General features: G+C 37.1%; 9 protein-coding genes across 10 annotated transcripts; 6 read left to right on the top strand and 3 right to left on the bottom strand.

Annotated features, from left to right (window-relative positions):
• Nucleotides 1–790: 790 nt before the first annotated feature.
• On the bottom strand, nucleotides 791–3,582 carry LOC104769304 (argininosuccinate lyase, chloroplastic). The gene is made up of 5 exons (XM_010493476.3): nucleotides 3,078–3,582; nucleotides 2,447–2,827; nucleotides 1,920–2,068; nucleotides 1,355–1,811; nucleotides 791–1,264 (listed from the first exon to the last, which is right to left on the bottom strand). The coding sequence occupies exons 1-5, from the start codon at nucleotides 3,393–3,395 to the stop codon at nucleotides 1,010–1,012; spliced, it is 1,560 nt and encodes a 519-aa protein (XP_010491778.1). The 5' UTR covers nucleotides 3,396–3,582; the 3' UTR covers nucleotides 791–1,009.
• Nucleotides 3,583–7,373: 3,791 nt separating this feature from the next.
• LOC104769303 (uncharacterized) lies at nucleotides 7,374–9,916 on the bottom strand. The gene is made up of 5 exons (XM_010493475.3): nucleotides 9,008–9,916; nucleotides 8,617–8,847; nucleotides 8,451–8,519; nucleotides 8,151–8,343; nucleotides 7,374–7,943 (listed from the first exon to the last, which is right to left on the bottom strand). The coding sequence occupies exons 1-5, from the start codon at nucleotides 9,389–9,391 to the stop codon at nucleotides 7,513–7,515; spliced, it is 1,308 nt and encodes a 435-aa protein (XP_010491777.2). The 5' UTR covers nucleotides 9,392–9,916; the 3' UTR covers nucleotides 7,374–7,512.
• On the top strand, nucleotides 9,582–13,065 carry LOC104769301 (serine/threonine-protein phosphatase 7 inactive homolog). Its single transcript, XM_010493473.3, has 11 exons — nucleotides 9,582–9,784; nucleotides 9,912–10,075; nucleotides 10,187–10,237; nucleotides 10,318–10,926; nucleotides 11,242–11,685; nucleotides 11,777–11,917; nucleotides 12,020–12,121; nucleotides 12,204–12,407; nucleotides 12,522–12,593; nucleotides 12,696–12,716; nucleotides 12,816–13,065. The coding sequence occupies exons 1-11, from the start codon at nucleotides 9,772–9,774 to the stop codon at nucleotides 12,879–12,881; spliced, it is 1,887 nt and encodes a 628-aa protein (XP_010491775.1). The 5' UTR covers nucleotides 9,582–9,771; the 3' UTR covers nucleotides 12,882–13,065.
• Nucleotides 13,066–13,676: 611 nt separating this feature from the next.
• On the top strand, nucleotides 13,677–15,344 carry LOC104769300 (protein POLAR-like 1). Of its 2 annotated transcripts, none has more exons than XM_010493472.3 (3): nucleotides 13,677–14,072; nucleotides 14,253–14,776; nucleotides 14,909–15,344. In XM_010493472.3, the coding sequence occupies exons 1-3, from the start codon at nucleotides 13,829–13,831 to the stop codon at nucleotides 15,230–15,232; spliced, it is 1,092 nt and encodes a 363-aa protein (XP_010491774.1). In that variant the 5' UTR covers nucleotides 13,677–13,828; the 3' UTR covers nucleotides 15,233–15,344. The 2 variants fall into 2 exon arrangements, with proteins under 2 accessions (XP_010491774.1, XP_010491773.1); XM_010493471.3 differs by having other exon boundaries at nucleotides 13,694–14,072; nucleotides 14,250–14,776.
• Nucleotides 15,345–15,393: 49 nt separating this feature from the next.
• On the top strand, nucleotides 15,394–17,227 carry LOC104769299 (chorismate mutase 2). The gene is made up of 6 exons (XM_010493470.3): nucleotides 15,394–15,535; nucleotides 15,623–15,842; nucleotides 16,230–16,316; nucleotides 16,407–16,550; nucleotides 16,634–16,726; nucleotides 16,830–17,227. Exons 2-6 carry the CDS (start codon nucleotides 15,630–15,632, stop codon nucleotides 17,070–17,072), a joined length of 780 nt encoding a protein of 259 aa, XP_010491772.1. The 5' UTR covers nucleotides 15,394–15,535; nucleotides 15,623–15,629; the 3' UTR covers nucleotides 17,073–17,227.
• A 229-nt stretch (nucleotides 17,228–17,456) lies between these two features.
• LOC104705352 (CBS domain-containing protein CBSX3, mitochondrial) lies at nucleotides 17,457–19,020 on the top strand. The gene is made up of 6 exons (XM_010493468.2): nucleotides 17,457–17,561; nucleotides 17,776–18,050; nucleotides 18,147–18,228; nucleotides 18,323–18,396; nucleotides 18,477–18,537; nucleotides 18,634–19,020. Exons 2-6 carry the CDS (start codon nucleotides 17,787–17,789, stop codon nucleotides 18,774–18,776), a joined length of 624 nt encoding a protein of 207 aa, XP_010491770.1. The 5' UTR covers nucleotides 17,457–17,561; nucleotides 17,776–17,786; the 3' UTR covers nucleotides 18,777–19,020.
• Nucleotides 19,021–19,292: 272 nt separating this feature from the next.
• LOC104772199 (polynucleotide 5'-hydroxyl-kinase NOL9-like) lies at nucleotides 19,293–19,936 on the top strand. The gene is made up of 3 exons (XM_010496838.3): nucleotides 19,293–19,461; nucleotides 19,561–19,660; nucleotides 19,746–19,936. The coding sequence occupies exons 1-3, from the start codon at nucleotides 19,312–19,314 to the stop codon at nucleotides 19,925–19,927; spliced, it is 432 nt and encodes a 143-aa protein (XP_010495140.2). The 5' UTR covers nucleotides 19,293–19,311; the 3' UTR covers nucleotides 19,928–19,936.
• A 326-nt stretch (nucleotides 19,937–20,262) lies between these two features.
• LOC147918454 (uncharacterized) lies at nucleotides 20,263–21,321 on the bottom strand. The gene has a single exon (XM_087505804.1). The coding sequence runs from the start codon at nucleotides 21,319–21,321 to the stop codon at nucleotides 20,263–20,265; it is 1,059 nt and encodes a 352-aa protein (XP_087361930.1).
• A 756-nt stretch (nucleotides 21,322–22,077) lies between these two features.
• LOC104772197 (F-box/kelch-repeat protein SKIP6-like) lies at nucleotides 22,078–23,301 on the top strand. The gene has a single exon (XM_010496835.2). It carries the CDS (start codon nucleotides 22,084–22,086, stop codon nucleotides 23,284–23,286), a length of 1,203 nt encoding a protein of 400 aa, XP_010495137.2. The 5' UTR covers nucleotides 22,078–22,083; the 3' UTR covers nucleotides 23,287–23,301.
• Nucleotides 23,302–23,310: the final 9 nt, after the last annotated feature.

Genomic DNA, 23,310 nt, shown 5'->3' with positions numbered 1-23,310 from the left:
CCCACTCAAACCAAAATATGTTTGCTAACCCGTTTTATTGAGTAGATTCGTTCGAGAGAAATATATATAATTAGAAAAAAAAACTGTACTACCAATAGACACGACTTCATCTTTCTACAGAATTCTAAGAGACCCAATCGTGTTAACAATTAGTGGCGTAGAAGCGTTAAGTGACAGAGAAATCCCCAAAAGAAGTTAAAATGGATACAGACAAAAACAAGGATTAAAGTCAAGATAACAAGAGGAATGAGGTTCACCAGATAACAAGATAAACTCAATCCACTGAGTGTAATCACAATTTAAATATAAAGGTTTCACCATAGGTTAATATCCGACCAATAATCTAAAAAAAAGAATCAATCAGTGGTGGCTATAACATGGGATTTTAGGACAAGAACTGTGTCAAAGTCAGAAAGTGACTCAACCATCAAATGGGATATTATTTAAATCGAGAATGAAAGGAGAGTTTTTGGATTAGATTAGATTAGATCTAAGTCAATTAACTATTTTTGGAGAAGAGGAAACACAAATGAGGTTATTACTGGTATGTGTTTGTGTCAGTTTGTGTTTGGTCATAAAAATTAGAGAATGACATTTTGGAACAATGTAAGTTACATAACATGTAACATGTAACAGATGTTGCAGCTCCTAAGGAGGATGTCATGACATGTGGGGTCCTCCCATGTTCCAAAAAATCACATCCAAGTGCAATCCACTAGTATTTGATTTTGATGTTTGGATATATTGAATTGAACATTGATATTTTAGAGAACATCTGAAACGAGAAGCATACCAAAGACTTGCACAATATCTAGATTTAAAATATTACAAAACTTTCAGTAACACTTATTTTTTTGGGTTTTGCAACGAGAAGGCACCAAATTCATTGTCTACCTCAGACTGCTGCAACATTTTACTTGAAAGTTTCCCTGGTATTTGACAACCAAAATCCTTACAATACAAAAAAGAAAAACAGACAGACTCTTTTGCTAATGGTTTGGGGTTCAGCTCAGGTGGTAGTCATGTTTAGCTTGTTGACCCAGTAGCCAAGTTGTTCAGCTACACAGCTTGATCCAGTTGACCCATAGGAACTGAATTTATTGACTGAATTTTCGACGCCCAGATATCCAAACACATCTTCTTCGAACACAGGGCTTAGCTTTCTCATCTCTTCCAGACTCAAGTCCTGAAGTTCACAGCCTCTTGAGACGCAAACTCCAACTAGTTTCCCAACTACGTCATGAGATGACCTAAAAGGCATCCCCTGAGAATCAACAAAAAAAAAGACAGTATATTTATCTTTCTGACTCTAGAGACAAAATGGAAGATTTTGATAAATTTAAATTGACATTACCTTCTTCACAAGGTAATCGGCCAGAGTTGTTGCGTCAAGGTGTCCGGCGGGGAGACTTCTTTTAATTCTCTCTTGATTGAATGTTACATTCTGGGCAAATTCTGCAGAGACATCGATCATTGCCATTATTGTCTTGGTACTATCGAACATCGGTTCTTTATCTTCTTGGAAATCTCGGTTGTAAGCAAGTGGAAGTCCTTTGCATAGTGTCAGGACAGTGACCAAATCGCCTATGACTCTTGCAGATTTCCCTCTGACAAGTTCCATTGGGTCTGGATTCTTCTTCTGTGGCATTATACTGCTTCCAGTTGAAACGGAATCACTTGGAATCATGAAACCAAACTCTTCGGATGCCCAAAGTACCCACTCTTCTCCCAGCCGTGACAGGTGAATGCCTGTGTTGGAATTTGCAAATAAGAACTCCAACACATAGTCTCGATCTGAAACTGCATCGATGCTGTTTCAAATAAAGAAGAAAAAGAACTTACTAAATTAGAAACCTTAAACAAGACATATAATTAGAGAGAGAGAGTTGATGCAGCCAATGCAAGAACTAAGAACATACCTGTTTCTCATTGGTTCGGTAAATCCCAGAGCATTAGCAGTCATAAACCTATCAATAGGTAGACCAGTTCCAGCCAAAGCACAAGCTCCTAGGGGGGAGAAATTTAGCCTTGCTCGACAGTCCATATAACGACCAGCATCACGTTCGAGCTGCCATACATGAACAAAGTACCAGTCAAGAAAGTAAAATCCTAATAAGATGATAGTGCGAAAGTAAGAACCCTTTGATGTTCTGAGGCAGGAAAAGATTAATTGGTCACTACATACATACAAGATGATAACACATGCGTATAAGATGATTGTGTGAGAGATATCTCAGCAAATGTAAAGAACCTATGATGGTTTAAGGCACAGGCTAGTCAATGCAGAATTACAAAGGAAGGCCTAATCACCAGAACATAAACCCGGTAAAGCTAATTATGGTTAAAAATTGCTGCTAAATTTGACTAACATAGCCTCACCAGAAAACTAAACGAAAAAGGACTCAAAAAGGAAAACTAAAGCTTGAGCAAAGAAGGAAATCCAAACCTGCTCCACAAAAGTTAAGAGGACATGGGGTAGTAAAACAGGCTGAGCTCTTTGAAGATGAGTATAGCCAGGAACAATCAACGCCTCATTCTTCAAAGCCAATGCAACAAGTGATGTCTGAAGATTTCTGATCTTAACAATGATTGTGTCGATAGCCTCACGGCACCAAAGCTTGAAATCAGTAGCACATTGGTCATTTCTGCTCCTTGCTGTGTGAAGTTTCTTTGCAGGTTCACCAATAAGATCAGTAAGTGCTGCTTCAATGTTCATATGCACATCTTCTCGATCTGTCCTCCACTCAAATTTACCAGCTTCAATCTGCTTCTCGATATCATCAAGACCTTTCAAAATGGCATCCCTGTCGCTATCAGTTATTAAACCCTGTAAGAACAAACCATCATCAAATCAAACATAACGCTTTGTCACTTGGTTTCTAAAACAAATCATGATCTTAAAAGTTTAAACAGCAAAGGACCTCCCATCTCCAACAAACAACTAAACCCAATTCGAATCAAATCTACAGATTAAGTTGTAGCAATGCATGAAGTTCTCAACCCCAGATCAAAACTAACCCAAATTCGAATCAAATCAACAGATGAAGTTTATAGCAATGCATGAAGAAGTTAAAAACCTGGTGAGCGAGCATTGTTGCATGAGCTTTGCTACCCATAATGTCCTGCTTGTAGAGAACTTTATCGAATGAAATTGACTCAGTGAACATCTCCACTTTCTCAGTGACACTCTCTTCGAACCTTCCGCCCCATAGCTTGGCCTCCTTTGAGGCTGTGTCGTCATCGTGGCTCATTGAACGCAACGGCGGAAGTAGACTCCGTGACTTGCTGCTTCCCGGCGGGAGATAAGAGATGGAACGATGTACGGAGGAGCTAGGAGTGGAACGCGACGGAGATAAGAGTATACTCTGTGAGAAAGAGAGATCAATTGCTCCCATTTCGTAAGTTAGCTGGAGCCTGGAGGAGACTACGAAGCACGGAATCGTCGAAACCAATGGTCGAAAAGAAAAAAAGAAAAAAAACTGTTTAGGTTAAGGGAAGAAGAAGACACTTAAGTGAATTACTATCTTGTCCCTCGTTTACATATGAAACTTTAAAATTTTGTCTGAACCTGTATTCGACCTCGGCACATGTTACTCGGATAATCTACCATTTACCACTACGCTACTTTAAAAGTTTGTAAAGTATACAATAATAACTGTATATAAACTCATGTTTTTAGGTTTCGATGTTTAGTTTTTAACTTATGTATTTCAGTATTATATTATTATTATTATATACTAGGTTCGGACCCGCACGTACGTGTGCGGGGTTATGTTATAAACCAATTTATTTTAGTATTTATAATCAAACTCATACTAATCGAGATTCTAGTTTGATGCTTTCGCTCGGATACCAAACTCAAACTCATACTAAACACGTTACTTAATAACGCCGGCGAACGTTATTAAGAGACGTACAAAGTGAAATCCAATCTGTGGACTCGAGTCCCGCTAAAACTGACTGAAAAAATAAGACCAAAGAGATTCTTTGCCAATCATACTTCCAGTCTCCGAATAGACGGATATAACAGTTTTCATCATGAGACAGAAGCACAAAGAGAGAAGAAGAAAAAAAGGTACCTTGAGAACTGCAACAACATCCCCTACATTAACCAAAGACTCGCACTCAATATACACAACTTCGACAGTAGCTTTCTCTGGCTCGGGTTTCTCCACTTCCACAACGTTAAGATCACTGGAGGCAGGAAGACTAATGGCCATCCGTGTGAAGTTAGCTGCAGGATAAAATCAAAATTGAGGACCAAAAGCATCAAAATCAAAACCGTGAATCAAACATAAACATCTAACATTTACTAAAATGAGACACTCACCATCCTGAGGAAAGTAGAAACATGTAAGAGAGGAAGCTGGTTGACTCTGAAAGGGGAAAGACACAAGGTTCTTGGTCTCAGTCTCAGTATCACTCTCGTCATCAGAAGAAGATGAGTAGAGAACTAAGCATTGTTGTTGCGGCTTCCTCTCAATTGTGCAATGTTTGCGCGGTATGGTTTATGTATCTTATGATTTTGGCTAAGGATTGGCGTAATTCTCGTTTCGTTTTGTCATGTTCCATCATATCCTACACCTTTTCTCAAATTTTTGTTGCATAAAAGAATATACAGGACGGGACCAAACGAAAGCATACATTTTCAAACTCCCGTATGGAATAAACATAAATATAATTCATAGTATATTTATATATCATATGTTGTAATAAAAATATTACAAATTAATTGACTTCTTTATTCTTATCATTTTATATATGGTTCACCTATATTAGATTATGTTTTTTTGTTTTAATATTTTTAACAGTTATAGATCATATTTTATGTATTTTTATTTTTATTTTATTTTGAACTTATGCTAGTTTAATTGAAAATAGTAAGATTTATTTGAGGACATTAAATGTATTTTATGATGTCATAGAACATGTCAAGAATTAGAATTATTTATTTAGTATGTGTAAACATATTTATTTAGTATAACATCTGTAACCCAAATTTTTGTCATTTTGGTTTTTGGTTCAGTTTCATTTTGGTTTATGAATATTTGGGTGTTTGAGTGTTAATCAGTACTTTAAGACTTGGATCAGACCATCGTTTGGCCTGGAAACGATAAAAAATAAGTTATAAATGAGAGAACATAGGCATGTATATTTTGGACATATTGTATCCACCAAATGTAAATTTCTGTTATAATATTCGTTTGACAATAATTATATTAGTCCAGCGGATAAGAGGTTGGGCAAAGAATATCCGTATTTGGTTGTCAAAAATAAATAAATAGGGAAATCTTCTAACAGGATATCCGCATTTTTCGTTTGAGTATTTAATTTTTACAAAATTATTACAAAATTAATGGAAATTATCCAAAATTCTATATTTTTTTAAAAAAATAATTCTTTTTTTTAATTCCAAAAATAGCTAAATTCTACAAAATATATGTTCTTAAATTAACTCTGACTAAAATTATTAAAAATTTGAAAACTGAATGTTGTTATCTAAATTTTCTAATCTTATGTGGTATTTTGCATTGTAATCTTTTTATTTTTATTTTATAAATTTTTTAAAGATAATGATGACTTAAAAAACAAATTTCAAGGTATTCATGTTATAAAGTTTTACTGGCATGTGTGTTGTTTGTTTTCTTTTCCATATACACCCCAAATTATAGTGCCATTTAAAAAAAGACTGTTCACATCATATATTTGAAAAAAATAAGAAAATAATATAATTTAATATACAGCTGATTTCAAATTAACAACACAATCATGGAGGATTAAATTGTACTTTTATGTGTTGGTTTCTAAAGTTAATTGATAATGTTAAATCAAGGCTCAACTATATACCCTAGTAAGAAATTCCTATAGATTTTTCTTAAATAAATCTATATAAAGACTGAAGAAAACAAACACTAATATAGTATTTTGTGACTTACCGGGTTCATATAAAAAATGTGGACTTCTTTTAAGCAATCAAATGTAATTTTTTTTTGTTTTGCAAATGCTATGTCAATTGGATGAACACCCGTTTATACCACAATCCTCACTTATATACAATCTCTAGGTAAAAAAATTAGTCTTTGGAAAAAAATCTTGATTTGTATATGCTATGTACACGACATAAATTATAAATTTAACAATTCATAAGAATAATAAATAATAAACAGGACATAAAACATAGTATTAACTAAAAAAGAATATAATAGATGTTAGCAATATACATATGCAAACTTAAATACTAAGACACATACATTTTGTTTTGTTTTTTGCATAAACAAAGAGATACAAAAATAGTGTAGAGTGCTGTATATGATACGTAAATGTTAAATCGATTACTCTATTTATAGGCTGGAAAGAGTCAGGCTAAACGTTTTTTACTTTTACGTTTAGAACAACAAAAATCTATATAAAATCTTTTAAAATCTTATTTATTTTTCAGTTAATGTATATACAATATGTTTGAATCTATATGGATGATTCGATTTGAATAATGAATTAGTTGTCTAGATTTTGCAATTCCTATTAAACCGATAAGAGTAAATATATAAGGTTAGTTTTAGAAATAATCCCTAAATTTTAGATTTTTGGTAAATTAATTACTGATTTATTTCAAGATTTCTTAAAATAAATAATCTGTTTAAATTGAAGTTAAGTTACTATTCAAATTTAATTAGATATAATTGTTATGAAAATCTTAAATGATAAGTTTTATTAATTGCAAAAATCTCTTTTTATTTTATAAAATTTTAATTACTATATAAAATTCAAAGAATTGTTAATATAAATAATTTCGTTTTTATTATAATATTTAAAATTTTTATTTTGTAATCTTATTGGCTGTATTTTTTTTATATAGATGTCAAATATTTGAATTTATTATTTGTAATTAATATAGTTTCATAAAATATAGGAATGTATCATTTATAGTTAATATAGTTTTTTAAAATACTGGAATATTTTGAATTATAAAAAGAGTTAATCATTTAGTCTTTAATAATTGTTATCATTATTTTAGAAAATTTTAATTTGTTTTTAAAAATTATGTAGGCAAGTGGATCTGTTTGGCAACATGGATATATGTTATAGTTTTTGTTTTGTTTTTTTATCCTATGTGTGCTCCCCAATTAATAGTATATATATATATATATATATGTATACACGATTCCAACACATACCCACTTCCTAGTTTTTGTAAAAAACTCAATTCTACGCTTTCAAACGCCAACAGTCAGATACCTAACTGGTATGTTTACAGGAGGCGACAACAGTCAGATACCTAACTGGTTTGGTCAAAAACATTGTTTATATCAACCGGTCTGATTTGAAATCATTCCGTTTGGTTTAACACGGTTTAGGTTTTAGTTCATATGTAATTTTCTTGTAATAAACCTGAACTATTTGAATGGGGGGAGCTTAGTTAGAGCTTTAACAATTTGATAGTCCACTTCCACTAAATCGAACTTGACGAATTCCAATCTAATAATGAAGAAAAAAAAACATTTCATAGAGCAATCACAACTTCTGAATCACTCTCAACTTAGCACTCCTGGCTCTGCGATTCAGTTTCTCCTCTTCCTCTGAAGGCGTTATTGGTCTCTTTGTCAGTATCACTCCTTTCGACGCAATCACTGTCTGCTTGATCCATGCTTCTTTATCTTTCAACTCCTTCTCTATACTTTCTTCGATTTGCCTTTCCGGCTTTACACTACTACTTGCCTCTCCGTTGATCTCTTCTCTTTGAAATCCTAAGATGTCGAGGAACGTTTGTTTAACAACCCGATCCTCCAGACTGTGAAAGGAGATGACTGCTAGTCTCCCACCTGGAGACAGAACATCGAACGACGAGTATAGTGAGTTTTGTAGCGTCTTGAGTTCATCGTTCACTGCAATCCTTAGGCCTTGAAACACACGTGTTGCTGTTTTTATCCAACCTTGTCTGCCTCCTATAGCATTTCAAACGGAAGTCGAATGAATAAAAAATTAAAAGGATTATCATTCACACATACTCATTCTTTTGTTTTCCAATACCTGGCAAACCAAAATCTTTGACTAGGAACACTAATTGGAAACTCTCATTGAGATGCAAATGGAAAACATGAAATCTCAAGATAGATTACGGACATCTAAGTCAAACCAAATGGTATATATACCTCTGCTTCCTGGTGACATATTACGGATGAGATCAACTAGTTCACAAGTAGAATGTAACCCGCCATTAAGTCTAGCCTTAACAATTCTATTCTGAAGTGAATACCAGTTGCTTTCTTCGCCATAATCCCGTAGGATTCTCCCCAGTTCAGATTCTGGCCAAGAATTCACTATATCTTGTGCTGTTAGACTCCCCTGTCACATGTTAGTGGATAAGGTTAGGACAAACTTCAGCATAGATTCCAAGAGATTCAAAAACCCCTCAGGGTAAATCTACTGAAAGGAGATCTGAGAACCCTCACCTGAGGATCCATGCGCATATCAAGAGGCCCCTCTTGAAGAACGCTAAACCCTCTATCAGGATTGTTTACCTACCATACATACAAAAAAGGTTGTAGAAAGCGTGTGAGAGTGATGTCAACAACAAAATAGTCCAAGGAAACAGAAACAAAATTGCTTGTGAAATACCTGCATAGATGACATTCCCAGGTCCATAAGAATACCATCAACACCAACATCTAACAACTCCGGTTGAGTATCAGCTATCACAGATTTGATGTATTTGAAGTTCTTCAACACAATAGAAGCCTTCAAAGTTGGATGCATGAGAGAATCAATATGAAAGTGCCCCAGTTTTCTAGCCACAGGATCAACATCCATTCCAACAAATTGCTTCAATTCAGAGTGGCTTTGAATAATCTGAAATGGCAAATTACAACATTCACAATCCATTTACATATCCAAACAATAGCAACTAAACATCTAAAGCATACAAGTTTGTTCACCAAACCTAATAATCTAATTCCTATGCAACAGTTTGTTCGATTTTAGCTAAAAAAAATCAGGAGGATGAACTTACAGAAGAAGAATGACCAGCTGCGCCAAGAGTACAATCAACGAAACTACGCAACCGAACGGAAGAGAAAATGTCGACAACTTCGCCGAGCATCACAGGCACATGTGAGGAGGGGACATCGCCATCGTCGGCGAGCTCATACTCTCTGCTCGACCTTGTCCTCCGCTTTTCCTTATTCACCACTGCTTCCGCCGTCGCTTTTGCTACTTCAATCTCTTTCCTCCTCTTCCTCTTCTCTTTCTCCTTCTTCTTCGTCTCGCTCGAATTGAGATTCCCAGAAATCACATTGATACTACGCCGAGGAACGCGTAATAGAACCTTGTTACTGTTGCTCGCGAGAATCGACGAGCATAGAAACAGATGTTTAGCCCTAATCACTCCGGCCATTCCCGTTAAGCCTTCTCTTTCGCCATTGTTGAGGTTTATCAGAAAGAACGAATTCGACTGGTTTCAATCACAAATCTCTCACTCCGAGAGAGAGATGATGACTGGTTTTTTTTTTGTTTTACTAAGTTTGGGCCTTTTTAATGATGGGCCGGCCCATTAGTATTGAAAAACAACATCCTTTTCGTTTTCTAAGCAGCGGAATGCGCGTGGTTTCTTAGCCCTAGAACCGGCAAGAAGTTAAACGAAAACGCTCGTTCTTCGGTGGTGAAACGGCGGTTGTAATCGACATCGACGCCGGAACTGCGCCGACGACCTCACCGCACTGTGGTTACTTTCTCGTTCTCTGTCAACTCACTGTGAAATTTTCAATTTTTTTCGATATGCCGCCTCCAGGTAATTGTTTCTTCGATCGATTTTGTTTTTTCCAGTCAGTTTGATTTGATTCTTCCCCATGAAAAAAATTGTCTCTGTGTCCGAGCAAAAACCAGTAATGTAATAACATATGATGTTCTCTCTGTAGAAATATCGAAAAGGGTTCTAGACGCGAAGCTTGAAGCTTGCAAATTCGCATTCACGAAGCTAAGTGCGGTTAAAACAACGAGAATGAAGAATTATAAGCAACTGCGTACTCTGCTTATGTTGAAAGAAATATCTCGACGTGGTGCTGATCGTGACTTCCTCAAAGTAAAAAACAGTTTCAGTCTCTTCATGTTAGTCTGAGTTTATTAGTAAAGTCTTTATCTTTATATGCTTTTGCACCCTTAACGCCCAAAGTTATGTTCTTTGCTTCATCAGGATCCGGAGAATAGTGTAACTCGAATTCTGTGTTCGGTTTTAAAGCAAGTGGTAAGTATATATATACTACATCTTTTTATGTTGTCTTGAGAGTAAATGTGGTGGAGCAGTAAATGTGAATTGTTGTGCAGGTGAGTAACTCAGACCGTTCTTTAAAGTCTCTTCGTGGGTTTCACTATGAGACATTGCATGATCAAGAGAAGCAACAGGTGACTAGGATGATAGCAAGTTTACAAGGAATGGGAAGTAGAAAATACGAACCTGAAACTGTTGATCATCTTGATGACATGACTGAGCCAATGGAAATGGAGATTTATTTGGGGAACGGAGATGATTCTGTGGGTGGGGATTTTGGTGACATTGTTTTGGAGCCAATCTCATGGCCTTTGGAGTCAGTACTAACTCTTGGATGGGTTGAGACTTTGATGGGTTTGTTAAATCAGTTCACATGGAAGAACTCTGTTTCTGAGTTTCCTATGGTCTTACCACATTCTGTGGCTGTTTCTTTGGTGGATCGTGCTTCACAGATTCTAAACAAAGAATCTAATTGCGTTAAAATCAATAGTGAGAATTCTAGAGTGATTGTGGTTGGGGATCTCCACGGTCAGTTGCACGATCTCCTCAAAATTTTTGAGCAATCAGGCAGACCTTCACAGAATCAGTCGTTTGTGTTCAACGGTAATTACATTGGTCGAGGTTCTTGGAGCCTAGAAGTGTTCTTGGTTCTCTTAGCTTGGAAGGTACATATATACTTTTTTCCTTTTATCTTATTAGATTGTTTGTCATGGAACGTTAGTTCAAGTGTTAGGCCTCTCCCGTGTTTTGTCTTTTAAACTATAAAAACACTATTTTCTGTGCTTAAGCATTGTTAATGTTGAAGGCATTAGATTTGTTTTCAGTAATCACAAATAGTATATTCAACATGAGTTTGCTTAATATTAACATGAAAGCATTAGATTTAAGGCCCTAGTTACGTTTTCTTTCACTTTATCTGTTTAACTGTCTTATATCATAATTGTTCCCATCTGATCGATACTTGCTGTTTCTAACTACAGATTCAGATGCCTGAGAATGTAATTTTACTTCGAGGAAGCTCTGAAACAAGAGTTTCTGCAGAAGAGCTTGATTTCTTGAAAGAAATATGTGACAGGTATGGAGAGCACGGTCCGATGCTATACTCCAAGTGTATCGATTGTTTTAAAATGTTACCTTTGGCATCGGTCATATCAAATAGCGTCTACACAACTCATGGAGGTCTCTTTCAAAGTTCTCGGGTCCAAGAAGACACTGTGAATCCGTCTTTGTTTTTGGGTTCTTTAGAGGAACTTGACAAGATTGAGAGGAGACAAATTGGTGATAACGATGACGAGAATATAACTCTTAACCATGTTTTATGGTCATGTCCGTGGATGGCTGATGGTCTGAGCGAAAGCAATTACAAGGGTCTTCTTTGGGGAGCTGATTGCACCGAGACTTTTCTAAAACAGTCAAACTTAAAGGTAAGTGTAAAACTTTTGGGTAAAAACCGTCTCCTTATGATATTCCAATGTGTTATTTATATAGATTGTATCTGTTTGTTATCCATCTTAGATGATTATAAGATCACATGAAGGCCCTGATGCACGAGCAGATCGAGAAGACATGGGAAACATGCTAAGTGGTTACTCCATAGATCATGAAGTAGAATCTGGAAAGCTTTGCACAGTATTCAGTGCTTCAATGTTCTCACAGGTCATTTCCATTAGCCTCGTCTTACAACAAACAGAGTCACACTGCTACCTGTTCCTGTTGTTTTTAAAACTGGTTGGTTCTTTTGTTAATTTTCACTTTCAGGGTTTAAGAAGCTATGAAAACGAAGGGGCATATGTTGTTCTTGAGCCTCCCAACTTCACAGAACCCAGATTTGTTTCTTACACAGTCGAAAATGTTCCAAGGGTAAAAAAACTAAAAACGCTGGAAATTTCAAACATCTGCTTGTTGCGTTGTCTTAGGCTAATTATTGTGTTTTCTTTCATAGTTACAACATCAGATCATAAATGATAGATCTTCAACTCAACAACCGCAAATGTGGGAGAACAGAACTGGAAACAGTTTTGCATCAATTGGGATTGCTAATCCGCCTTCTTGGACCGTTCCTTTGCCAAATGACCCGAGTCAGATCCTTCAACTTCGAGAGCCTCCTCAAGTATTTGAAGGTCTTCCTCTTCCAGATAGCATTGAGGTAACAACATAATCAAACATTATTGATCATTGTATGGTTGCACTGGTGAATGTTTCTATTGATGGTTTATGATATAAGATCTTGATTGTTTGTATATGATTGCGATGATGGCAGGAGCCTCACAAATCCAACTACGACTACTTGTTTAGACTGATAAGCGCTCTCAAACAGGAGATTCAAACTAGGGTATAAATTCATTATAAACCCTTTTTTTATTAGTTTCTTCGCAAGCAGGTAATCTCTTGTAAAAGACTGACCTGTGAATTTTGTCCTTTGTATAATGCGCAGGACAACAGAGAGAAGGAATTGGTAAGCCCTGGAGACCAAAGTTCAGAAAATATATTTGATTTTTTAGAAATGTAAAGAATTGGTGATTGAACTAATAAGAGTGTTTTGAACAAAACGTAGATGGATCACTTAACTAAGACGAAAGCCACATTGGAGGTCATAAGCCAAATGTCATCTTCTCTCTGACCCATTGAGACTTGAGACCCAACGATTTTGCTTTCCTTTTCTTTTTCCTTTTGTTTTCCATTTTAACTTTGTACTGTACAAAATCAACTGTAACTTAACATCTTAGTCAACTGTAATTCATGTTGGTTTAGCTTTTTTTTCGTTACTACAATAGTACTATCAAATTCATTATTTTCCCTCTTAAGGATTTGTGAAATTTACAAATTGATCCAACTATCAAACAAAGATATGACCAGCTGCTTACTTCATCGGGAATTAGCTACGGTAAAGGCAGATCCAAAAATTGAAAAGATTCTTATTCAAAACAAAAACAAACACCAACTTGTTTCGAATTTATTATGGTCTTTTTCCAAGGACATTTGGTACTATAAATGATGGTCTACAAACAACAATGTCAATATCACTGGCCGGCCAGCCGTTAAAAAATATAAATTGTGACAATAATAAAATTACTGAATTTGTGTTACTTTATTACCATTTTCTTTTGGTCAACGTTACTCGTTTACCATGTATGGCTAAAATAGTTCTCAATTGGCTTATTTAAGACTTGACCATAGTACTAATCTCGAGTCTTGACCATAAAAATCACTATAAGTATTTAAACAATTGTCAAAAGAAAAAGAAAAAAGTGAATGATTTTACCAAATGATTCATAGATTTTTTTTGTAGTCATGCCAATAATTATATGTAGATTTTAGTTACTACTACTATAATAAATTGGGAAAAGGAGAGGTGATTGGCATTAAAAAGAGTTACCAAAACAATTCAAAAACTTCCCTCCAAACGCTTTTTATTGGTTTGTAGATCGAAGAAGTTGAAAGAACACAACACTCTGCCCTCTCTCCTCGTGATTCTCATTAATATCATTCCTCTTTCTCTCTCTCTTTAAAAACTCTCTCGCTTCTTCGATCTTTATCTCTAACGAGGTGAAATATTCGAATCCTCCGATGGATGAAGGAGGAGAAGTGAGAGCAGGATGCATCCGGATCAGATTTCCTTCCCCACGGAGAATCGTATCTCGATGGTTCTCCCCACATGAGAGAAAAGTCAAAGGGAAGAAGACCGGTACGGCTGAAGCACGCGTGTCACCCTGTGATGATGTGAGGATCAAAACTTGCTCTGAGGATGATGTTCATCTTGGAGTACTTGGCCAATCTTCAGATTCGACTCCACGTACGATCGATTCTTCCGGTAACCAAAATGTTTTGTGTTGTTTTTTTTTTTTCCAAAAGTTTCGTGGAATTTTGATGTTTCAATATTCATATAAATGTCCCTTACTAAGCGTATGATAACTTATATCAATCGGTTCGGTTTAGTGGATTCTTCAGTTTGTTAATTGTGGTTTGTGACATATCTTTTGGTGTGTAGTAGAATTGCAAAGGAGGGAATTTTTGTTTAGTATTGGATTGAGTTGTTATCTCCTACATCTGATCGCTACTGGTAGAGAAGAGATTCACAAGATCGTTGAGCTACGTAACGATTTAGAGAAGGTTTTGGAACGTCGGAACGAAGAAGAACTTAGGCGGAAACAGCAAGAGTTTGTTCAGTTACGTAACGATATAGAGAAGTTCTTAGAGTTTCACAACGATGATTTGAGGCGTAAACAGCGTGAGATTCACTTCGGGAAGCAAGAGAAAAGTGAAATATCTGCTGCTTATTCCACCATTAGTGACGTTGTAGATGGCCCTGAGTCTTCTACTACAGATCAATATTACTCTCCACAGATCCTGGAGACATCTATGAGTGTTGAAGGTGAAGGGTCTTTATCACATTATGTGTTTAAGCGAGGGGATGATTTTGGAGGTGATATGGATCAGCTTGAAGCTGAACTTGAAGCTGAGTTTGAGCTTCTTCAGATTGGTCAAGGCCATGATGGTCAATGTTCTAATCTTAAGGTAAAGTATTTGCCTAAGCAGATCATTAGTTTGACTATCTGAGATTGATGTATTTGACCAACATAACATAGATAACCGTGAAACATAATTATTATCTCTTTTCTACTAATGGAACTATCGTGTATTCCACAGGAGGTTTCAGAGAAGAGTGAAGAAGATTCTGAAGGAACAAGATTCGGACACGCGTGTCCAGTACTAGCGGAGGAACAACAAGGAGTGTGTCCTTATGAGCTAGAGAGAAGACTACACGAGCTAATGAAGACAAGACAAGAAGAGGAGATAAAAGAGTTAGAGATTGCATTGGAAGATGCTAAACAAAGGCTTCAGTTGAAAAAGACAGAAGCTTCTTGGTGGAAAGACACTGCTTACATAGTCTCTGAACGTATTCCAGAACCTTCTTCTAGAATAATAATCAACTCTAGCTCTCGAACTCACCCTTACCCTGTCTCTAGGTGAGAAAGATACTATTTGTTACTTCTTGTTTTCATTACAAAAAGTGAAACAGAGTATGTAATTTTTTTTTGTGAAGAAGCAACATATATTAAATTAATAGATTTGCCTTTATATCCTCAATTCGTCCAGATTTGTGAATAAAAAAGAACAGATAAATAAATAGTAAATATTTTTGTTCATAATAAAAAAAAAAAAAAAGATTTGCATATCTCTGAGGAGAAGCACAAAAAAGTCCAAAGCACGTTAAGACTCAAAAAACGAGAAACGAAGGTAGAGGAAGAAGAAGAAGAAGCTTCATTGTTAAAGGTGAGTCCTTTGAACTTCATCTGTAGCTTTTACGCCATCGATGATGACAGCGATGTTTTATCTTGTCGGAATTTTGGCGTTTTGCAGAAGCGGCATGGCAAGAGTCAACGAGTCAAACTCGGGTTCCGATGTACTGAGTCTTGAATCGATCAGGGAATCGTTGATTAGGCAAGAAGACACCATAGTATTCAGCTTGATCGAAAGATCTCAGTTTCCCCTGAATTCTCCTGCTTTCGAGGATTCTGGGAATTTATCTTCTTCTCTGACCGAGTTTTTCGTCAGAGAGATTGAAGTCCTCCAAGCTAAGGTTCATTTCCCATTTTCTAAAAAACTGATCCTTAAGATTGTTTCATGGGATTAGCTGAATTACCAAGTTACAAGTCAATTTGATTAAGGTTTTAATAAAGCTTGATTCTTGAATTAGCATGCCTTTGTCTGTTCTGTTACTTCTGTATATACTCTCCAATTGCAAAAGAAGATAACTTGGCATTGTCTCTTATTGTGTGATAACTTCTTGTCTGGATTTGGTTTTGAATCTGCGAAAAAAAAGGTTCCAGCTTTATCTTATAAAACCTCACTATATGTGGATGTTGGCTCTTCTGAGTGTCTTTATGCATGGTACATTCATCTCATTAGTTTATAATACTCTAAATTGGTTAATTTATAAAGTCTCTATGTATGTGTGTATTATTAGGTAGGAAGATATGAAAACCCGGAAGAGAATCCTTTCTTCCTTGAATACATTCCTCACTCGGTCTTTCCTACTCACAAATATCCAACGGTATGATGTAGTTCATTATATTAGTTAGCATTTTCCTCAATGTTTTTAAATCTAACAATACTTCTGTTTTTTTTTCTCTCTTTTGTTTAGGTTTTGCATCCTAAGGCTTTATCGGTTAACATAAACAAACGCATTTGGGATGTTTACTTTAAAGAAGTGCTTCCTTTGTTCGTCAAACCAGGCGATGATGGCAACTATCCATCAACCGCTGCTAGTGATCTCGCCTGTTTACAAGTAAGGAGATCATTTTTGAATTCATAGGTACAAAATCAGTTGTACATGTGGTTTATTTTTATGTCTGATTTGATATTGTGAAGGCTCTTTCAAGAAGGATTCACTACGGTAAATTTGTAGCTGAGGTCAAATTCAGAGATGCTCCACAAGATTACGAGCCTGCTATTCGTGCTAAGGTGAATTATATATGTCCCCAAGTGGACTGGATTTGGTTTCATATGAGATGACTCAGAGTCTGAGTTCAGACCATACGGGTTTGGTTTTGGAAAACTTGTGTAGGATACAGAGGCGTTGATGAAGCTTTTAACGTTTGAGAAAGTAGAAGAAATGGTTAAGAAGAGAGTCCAGAAGAAAGCAGAAACGTTTGGACAAGAAGTGAAGTGCATCTCTTCTGACTCAAGTGATGAGAGTGAGAAGAAGTATAAAGTAGATCCATTGGTTGTTTCTCGCATCTATGGCGAATGGCTTATCCCTCTCACTAAGCTCGTTGAGGTTGAGTACCTTCTACGTCGTCTCGATTGAATCTACCAGTAAAAAGCAAATCTCATGAGTTCCCCATTGTAAAACAGTAAAAAGCCAAGTGAAAAATAAGGAAAATTACATGAGTCAATTGTAAAACAGTAAAACGCTAATAAACGCTAAGGAAGCCAAGTAAAATAATTTTCATTTGTATCAAATTCTGGCCTTGTTAAAGTGGGCCTGGACTTAAAGTTGATGAGTGGGCCTATTGATATTTTGTCTGGATGTGATAGAGTAATTGAATGAACAGTCATCACTTTTTAAAAAAATTTCTAAGATATTTTAAGGAAAAAAGAAATTAAAAAAAAAAAAAAAAGTCGTCAGTACTTCGCTATCAAAAATAATTTATTTATATATCTGATGATTATCCATAAGAAAGAACCCTTCAAACAAACTCTCCACTCAACTCAGTATTGGTCAGCTGTCTCTTCCTCATACTCTAGGGTTCTTCTCAAAGCTCATCCTCAACTACGATCTCTTCTCTAAGCTCAGGTATGATGTGAATCAATCTCTCCTTCTTTGTTATCTCTTAAGCTAGTCAGATTTAGGAAACTTTCTTATTTTAGGATTTGCCGATCAGATACATTCAGTTTGAGACCATTCTATTTCCGATCTAGTCTCGTTAGATTCGTTGAGTTTTCATATCAGATGATTGTGATTGCTACTTCCTATTATATAGATCTCGTTTTTTGATTGCGACACTCAGGTGAAAAAAAGATGCAAGCTGTGATTAGATCCTTCGTGTCTGGTGGAAATGTTGTGAAAGGTTCTATGATGCAACATCTCCGTGTGATTAACCCGGCGATTCAGCCTTCTGTGTTTGTTGGTTCACGCTATGAATCAACTAAACCTGCTCGTATGGAGGAAACTGGATTCGAGAGTACGACTATTTCTGATGTCATGAAAGCCAAAGGCAAAAGTGCTGATGGATCTTGGCTTTGGTGTACTACTGATGACACTGTTTATGATGCTGTTAAATCTGTATGCTAATATATTTCTACTTTTACACTTTTGGATCTACTTATACAATTCTCTCCATGTGTTGATTTGGAATTTGATGTGTTTGCTTTGTTTTAGATGACACAACACAATGTTGGTGCCTTGGTTGTTGTGAAACCTGGTGAGCAACAAGCTCTTGCTGGGATCATTACTGAGAGAGGTAAATATTATATATCTGGACCAACAGGGAAAGTTTTTTGTTGCGCGTATTTTGATTTGTGTGATTCATTTACGACATTGTGGTTTTTATTCAGATTACCTAAGGAAGATCATAGTGCAAGGAAGATCTTCCAAATCAACAAAAGTTGGAGACATTATGACTGAAGAGGTATGGAAATGCACGATTATATATTTTTTCTTTGCTTCTCTGGATTGAAACTGACTGGATCTTTGAACTGGATATTGCAGAATAAGCTTATCACTGTGACACCCGAGACCAAGGTCTTGCGAGCTATGCAACTGATGACAGGTAACCAGAAAACTTATGCTTTCTCCAACAAAGATACAAACTTTTGGGTTTAAAACCTATTGAAATACGGTTTCCTGACCTTGCAATGTTGTACAGATAACCGAATCAGGCATATTCCGGTAATCCAAGACAAGGGCATGATCGGAATGGTGTCCATAGGAGATGTGGTCCGAGCAGTGGTGAGTGAGCATCGAGAGGAGCTTCAGCGCCTAAATGCGTTTATTCAGGGAGGTTACTAGATCTTGAAGATTGGTAAGACAAGAGTCACCGTTTGTTTCTGGTCTAGTTCCTACTGAATCTGAAAAGCTTTTAGAGATCAATGTATATATGCTGTCCTGTTGTTGTTGTTGTTGTGTTCTGTTTGATGTTTGTTGTTTCGTTGTTTAACTTGTCAAAACGATGGCCTTGTGCTTTTGCCTTCTCTTCTTCTTGCGCTTTCTCTGCAAGATAATAAAACCAAAGACTCTGATCTCTTTGCATGAATTATAATGTTTGTTTTTGTTAGATTGTTTTATGAATTAATAGTGTGAGAATTACTTTCAGTTAGATTAGAATCCTTCATTAAATTAAGAATACAAACAATAGATTTTCTAATAATTGTAATCGATCAAAAATCTGAAACCTCATATATTGATCTTCAAACCTTCATGTGACTAAACTACATAATATTTGGGTAAATAATACACTTTAAACCACACTTCTAAGTTTTTAACACAATTTTGAAAACGCATAGTATATGCTAGTTAGATGATCACTAAAAAGGACGGTCACTTGATGAGGGACATGCGTATAATCGCCTACTTCAAGCAATGCATTAAAGGAAAAGAAGTAAACACGATCAAAGAACTAACCCATGAACTCGCTTCACATACTCCTTATGAAGTTCCAATATCGAGTTTGACAATCAACCATCTGCATTGTCAGGTAGAAAATAAAACAATGTGAAAGGGTCATATCATTATCATGGTAATCTATATAAGATTGATGCCAATAACGGGTTTCTCTTGTTTTTGTTCCCTCTAGATCCCAAGTACCGAAGTGCACTATAGTTTGAATGCTTCCATTGTTGGTTTGGGGATTAGCAACGACGTGTTTGAAGATTTGCCATCATGTGTAGGTCTTGGTAAGTTGCTGTTTTAGCCATTGCAATAAGTGAAAAAGCCTGTGGAATCTGGGAGAATGATTATTTATTGAAATTGGTTAAATAGGAATCGTGAGGGGAATTGACACACAGAGAGGAATCTTGTATGTCATCACTCCAGTTCCAGAAAACGTAGTTGAGAAAGTGGATCTTCTATTGCAAGGCTATATTCAGATACCTACTTGCCTTTTAGAGGTGAAGGATTACAGGTCGCCATATTTATCTGCCAACGTCTTAGCTTCCACCTAAATTTTTCTTCTTTTTTTGCTCATCTTTTTTTCTCTGGTTACTCTGTATCACTCTTACCAAGTTTCAGTCTTTTTTATTTAAATATACATATTTGTAACCTCATATTTTGATTGCCTTACCTAAGGCCAAATCCAAAAATTTCATCAAGGTTAACCAAAGCATCTTTCAATATGTGTTAGTCTTACAAGTGAAGGCTCTGCTTGTTATCTAGTGAAGGCTCTGCTTGTTAATCTGAAGAAACAACATTTTGACTCAAATTAAAACACTCAATTCCAAATTTGAAGTTTGAAAGATTATAAAACAAAAGACATGACTCAAACTCAATTCCAGACAAACTAGTCTATAAACTGAGGTGGAATAAAGTAAGGGGACATGATTTTTCTATCTATTTCATTGTCGATGAAGAAGTCTTCATGCATGTTGACTAATGCCAATTCGTCAACATCCAAGATTGCGACAACGCTGTTATCGCTCTGGAGGGGTAAGTAGCTAGCAGGGACACAAAAAGGTTCGGAATGTGAGAGGAACATGACGAGATCTCCGATGTCTTCATTGTAAACAGCATTTCCTTCCTCGTCTAACTTGAACACCATTAAAGCTTTTGTTTCCATTTTCGCAATACCGTCGATGATCTTGGTGTTCTTCTTGTAGCACTTGACCATGAAAGTCTCGCCTGTGAATCGTGACTCCACCAAATATTCGCTCGTGTAGCAAGAATGCAAAAGCTTGCGTTTGACCTTATCCAGCTTGGGAAGTTTTTTGAAGTGCACAGTCTGCAGCTCGGGATCGATGTATTTGCCGAGATGCCATGATCCAATAAGGTGGCCTCCAGATCCGGTTATACAAAACTTGTTATGTTTCTCGGAAAACATAACACGGGAGGAGGAGAAGCAGGTGTTTGAGATTCTGATGTTGATCCACTCAGAGTTGCTATGAGCCGGTCTGCAAAAGCTGATTTGAGGTCCCAAGAACTTGACAGCCACGACACAATCCTCATCCTCTGGAGAAGATGAGGACATGGACACGTTGGTGATAATTTGGGTTTGGCATTGAGGCAGAGTGACAAGAGGAGGAAGAGGGATTCGTTTAGGGTCCGTAACCGATGCAACCGGGATTAGATCATCATGGAGACGCAGACTTCCATCGCCCTTGTTCAGAGTAGCTACCCAGCCATGAGATGACCCGACCACTACCATTGCATCATTGAAAACCGATTCCACAGGCAACTTTTTTACCAACTCAAACTCACTCCTCCTGGCACTCCTCCTCTCAATAGTAGTGTCATATTTGAGGTTTCCATAAGGATCAGGGCCGGCGACGAAACAAGGAGATGATCTTACCAACGTGGGTTTCCTAAGCCAGAGCTTGGAGGGTTGGTTGGGAAGCAGAGACATGAATTGTACAAGAGAATTAGTAAATGGGGAAAAAAAACCCTAATTGAAGAATGATCCTAATTAATACTGAAGGAAGTGACTTGCCAGCCAAGTTTTCCCTCCATTTTTCTTTTTTTTCATGTATTTTTTTTTGTCTTTTCTTCTGTTCTCGGTTCTCAATTATACCCCTCTAAACCAGAGAGCTCAAACGAAGAGATAAACAGTGCCATAATCAACTAAGAAAAATGTGTTAAAAGTTGAGATTTTTGAAACATACCATGTAGAGTTTACTGGATTCTCTGCAATATTGAAGCAACAGCTTAGTTTTATCCAAAGATTTGTGGAGTAAACAAAGAGTCTGTATATGCCAGAGGAGCAAACCGGTCGAGCATCTCCTACTAGAGGAACGATTCTCATGATTCTATCAACTACGTTCTTCAGTTCTATGCGCATGGAAGAGTGCACTTGGAACAGAGCAACACAACAAGTCATTACAATAACCAAACCTTAAAACATCATAAGAAAAGATATTTTATAAAACAACACAAACTTCATAATAGTGACGCATCCGGTCAGTGTAATCAACCGCCATCTAATCAATGAAACCCAAAAAAAAAAGATTGTTTCCTTTTTTGTTTTATTTTTCCCTTTTAACTAGACCACAAAGCCCACAACTGTGTATATATATAACGTAAGACACAATCGGGAAATCATCTAAAAAAAAAAAGGTTGCGTCTCGACGATCCCTTTACACAGAAAGCCCTAGCAGACAGAAGAGAGAGAATGGATCGATCAGGTAATCAATCGAAATCAAAATCAATGGAGGGAAGATGTGCGATTAGCAGATGTAGTAGTAGTAGTCAGTTGGAATTGAAAACGAGGAAGAATGAAACGACGACGGAGGAGTGTGGGTTATGGTCGTTGCCAGATGATCTGACTGTAGACTGCCTGGCTAAGGTGTCGAGATTGGACCTCGTGGCCTTAGCGATGGCCTCCAAGAGGCACCGGCTTGCCCCAAAGTCCCATGAACTCAGGACCTTGAGGTCTGGGTGGGGTTGCGTGCACCCATATGTGTACGTATATATGCACATGTATCCAGATCCAAGCCCACGGTGGTTCGTCATCCACCCCGTGCAACGTCGGCTGAAACGGCTCAATATGGACTACTACTTGGATCCGGCCCCGGTTGAAGGATCCTGTTTCGTGAGGACGGATTGGGGGATCTATGTAATCGGTGGGCTCATCAACGGCAAACCCACATCGGAAGTCATGTTTTTTGATCCTACCGATCACACAGTGTTGCGCATTGCGCCCATGAAGATGGCTCGAAGCGGAGCATCCGCAAGCTGCTTGATGGGCGAGTCCAAGATATACGTGTTTGGAGGGTGCTCGGACTCTGCTGATTCCTCAAATTGGGCAGAGGTGTATGATCGCGCAACCGGTACTTGGGAGTTCTTGTCGGTCTCTGCGCCGCCCAAGATGCCCCTCAAAATCCAACAAAGTGTGGTGCTGGACGACAAGAAGCATGTTTACGCGGTGGGTGAGGATAGTCAAATCTTTAATTTCTCAGTAACTGAGTGTAAGTTTGAGGCAGCAGAGGACGGAATAAGCGAGTCTGACCTAGAAAATAAAAACGATTGGCTTATGACTGATGAGGCATTGTTCTGCCGTGGTACCGGCGGGAGAATACTTTGGCGTCTTCCATGTAACTTGGCTTGGAATGAAGTCAAGGGTTTGGAAGAGCTGCAGCAGCAACATATCATCAAACTCTTCATCTACAATCATGAGAGGTTGGCCATCTTCTGGGAAGCCCGGCCTCAAGGTCCTGATGATCAGCAGATTTTGGAGCTTTGGTACGCGGAGATTACCTTTCAGCCACGCATGAATGGCCGGGTATGGGATCTTTGGGGGAACATTGAGTGGTCCGGTGCTGTCCTCTCCTCCGACTTAGGCTCATCATCATCATCATCTACTCGCCCCCCTTAACTTGTTATATGCTGTTTCTCTTTT

This window comes from Camelina sativa, chromosome 20 (genome assembly GCF_030686135.1).
Source record: "Camelina sativa cultivar CO46 ecotype springtype chromosome 20, ASM3068613v1".
NCBI lineage: Eukaryota > Viridiplantae > Streptophyta > Magnoliopsida > Brassicales > Brassicaceae > Camelina > Camelina sativa.
This window is presented reverse-complemented; position numbering and strand designations above follow the sequence as displayed.

What these genes read in the sequence shown, in the direction of transcription:
- LOC104769301 (XM_010493473.3), top strand. An exon ending in CTGATCGTGACTTCCTCAAA is followed by an intron (nt 10,076 to 10,186) that starts GTAAAAAACAGT and finishes TTGCTTCATCAG; the next exon opens with GATCCGGAGAATAGTGTAAC. An exon ending in GTGCTTCAATGTTCTCACAG is followed by an intron (nt 11,918 to 12,019) that starts GTCATTTCCATT and finishes TTTCACTTTCAG; the next exon opens with GGTTTAAGAAGCTATGAAAA.
- LOC104705352 (XM_010493468.2), top strand. Translation starts at nt 17,787, where the DNA reads ATGCAAGCTGTGATTAGATCCTTCGTGTCTGGTGGAAATGTTGTGAAA. An exon ending in TTTATGATGCTGTTAAATCT is followed by an intron (nt 18,051 to 18,146) that starts GTATGCTAATAT and finishes GCTTTGTTTTAG; the next exon opens with ATGACACAACACAATGTTGG. An exon ending in AGCTATGCAACTGATGACAG is followed by an intron (nt 18,538 to 18,633) that starts GTAACCAGAAAA and finishes AATGTTGTACAG; the next exon opens with ATAACCGAATCAGGCATATT.
- LOC104769299 (XM_010493470.3), top strand. Translation starts at nt 15,630, where the DNA reads ATGGCAAGAGTCAACGAGTCAAACTCGGGTTCCGATGTACTGAGTCTT. An exon ending in GTGATCTCGCCTGTTTACAA is followed by an intron (nt 16,551 to 16,633) that starts GTAAGGAGATCA and finishes GATATTGTGAAG; the next exon opens with GCTCTTTCAAGAAGGATTCA. An exon ending in AGCCTGCTATTCGTGCTAAG is followed by an intron (nt 16,727 to 16,829) that starts GTGAATTATATA and finishes AAACTTGTGTAG; the next exon opens with GATACAGAGGCGTTGATGAA.
- LOC104769304 (XM_010493476.3), bottom strand. Translation starts at nt 3,395, where the DNA reads ATGGGAGCAATTGATCTCTCTTTCTCACAGAGTATACTCTTATCTCCG. An exon ending in CAACAATGCTCGCTCACCAG is followed by an intron (nt 2,828 to 3,077) that starts GTTTTTAACTTC and finishes TTGTTCTTACAG; the next exon opens with GGTTTAATAACTGATAGCGA. An exon ending in CCGATTACCTTGTGAAGAAG is followed by an intron (nt 1,265 to 1,354) that starts GTAATGTCAATT and finishes GTTGATTCTCAG; the next exon opens with GGGATGCCTTTTAGGTCATC.
- LOC104769300 (XM_010493471.3), top strand. Translation starts at nt 13,829, where the DNA reads ATGGATGAAGGAGGAGAAGTGAGAGCAGGATGCATCCGGATCAGATTT. An exon ending in ACGTACGATCGATTCTTCCG is followed by an intron (nt 14,073 to 14,249) that starts GTAACCAAAATG and finishes TTTGGTGTGTAG; the next exon opens with TAGAATTGCAAAGGAGGGAA. An exon ending in GTCAATGTTCTAATCTTAAG is followed by an intron (nt 14,777 to 14,908) that starts GTAAAGTATTTG and finishes TGTATTCCACAG; the next exon opens with GAGGTTTCAGAGAAGAGTGA.
- LOC104772197 (XM_010496835.2), top strand. Translation starts at nt 22,084, where the DNA reads ATGGATCGATCAGGTAATCAATCGAAATCAAAATCAATGGAGGGAAGA.
- LOC147918454 (XM_087505804.1), bottom strand. Translation starts at nt 21,321, where the DNA reads ATGTCTCTGCTTCCCAACCAACCCTCCAAGCTCTGGCTTAGGAAACCC.
- LOC104769303 (XM_010493475.3), bottom strand. Translation starts at nt 9,391, where the DNA reads ATGGCCGGAGTGATTAGGGCTAAACATCTGTTTCTATGCTCGTCGATT. An exon ending in CAGCTGGTCATTCTTCTTCT is followed by an intron (nt 8,848 to 9,007) that starts GTAAGTTCATCC and finishes TTGCCATTTCAG; the next exon opens with ATTATTCAAAGCCACTCTGA. An exon ending in TATGTCACCAGGAAGCAGAG is followed by an intron (nt 7,944 to 8,150) that starts GTATATATACCA and finishes GAAATGCTATAG; the next exon opens with GAGGCAGACAAGGTTGGATA.
- LOC104772199 (XM_010496838.3), top strand. Translation starts at nt 19,312, where the DNA reads ATGAGGGACATGCGTATAATCGCCTACTTCAAGCAATGCATTAAAGGA. An exon ending in TCAACCATCTGCATTGTCAG is followed by an intron (nt 19,462 to 19,560) that starts GTAGAAAATAAA and finishes TGTTCCCTCTAG; the next exon opens with ATCCCAAGTACCGAAGTGCA. An exon ending in GCCATCATGTGTAGGTCTTG is followed by an intron (nt 19,661 to 19,745) that starts GTAAGTTGCTGT and finishes TTGGTTAAATAG; the next exon opens with GAATCGTGAGGGGAATTGAC.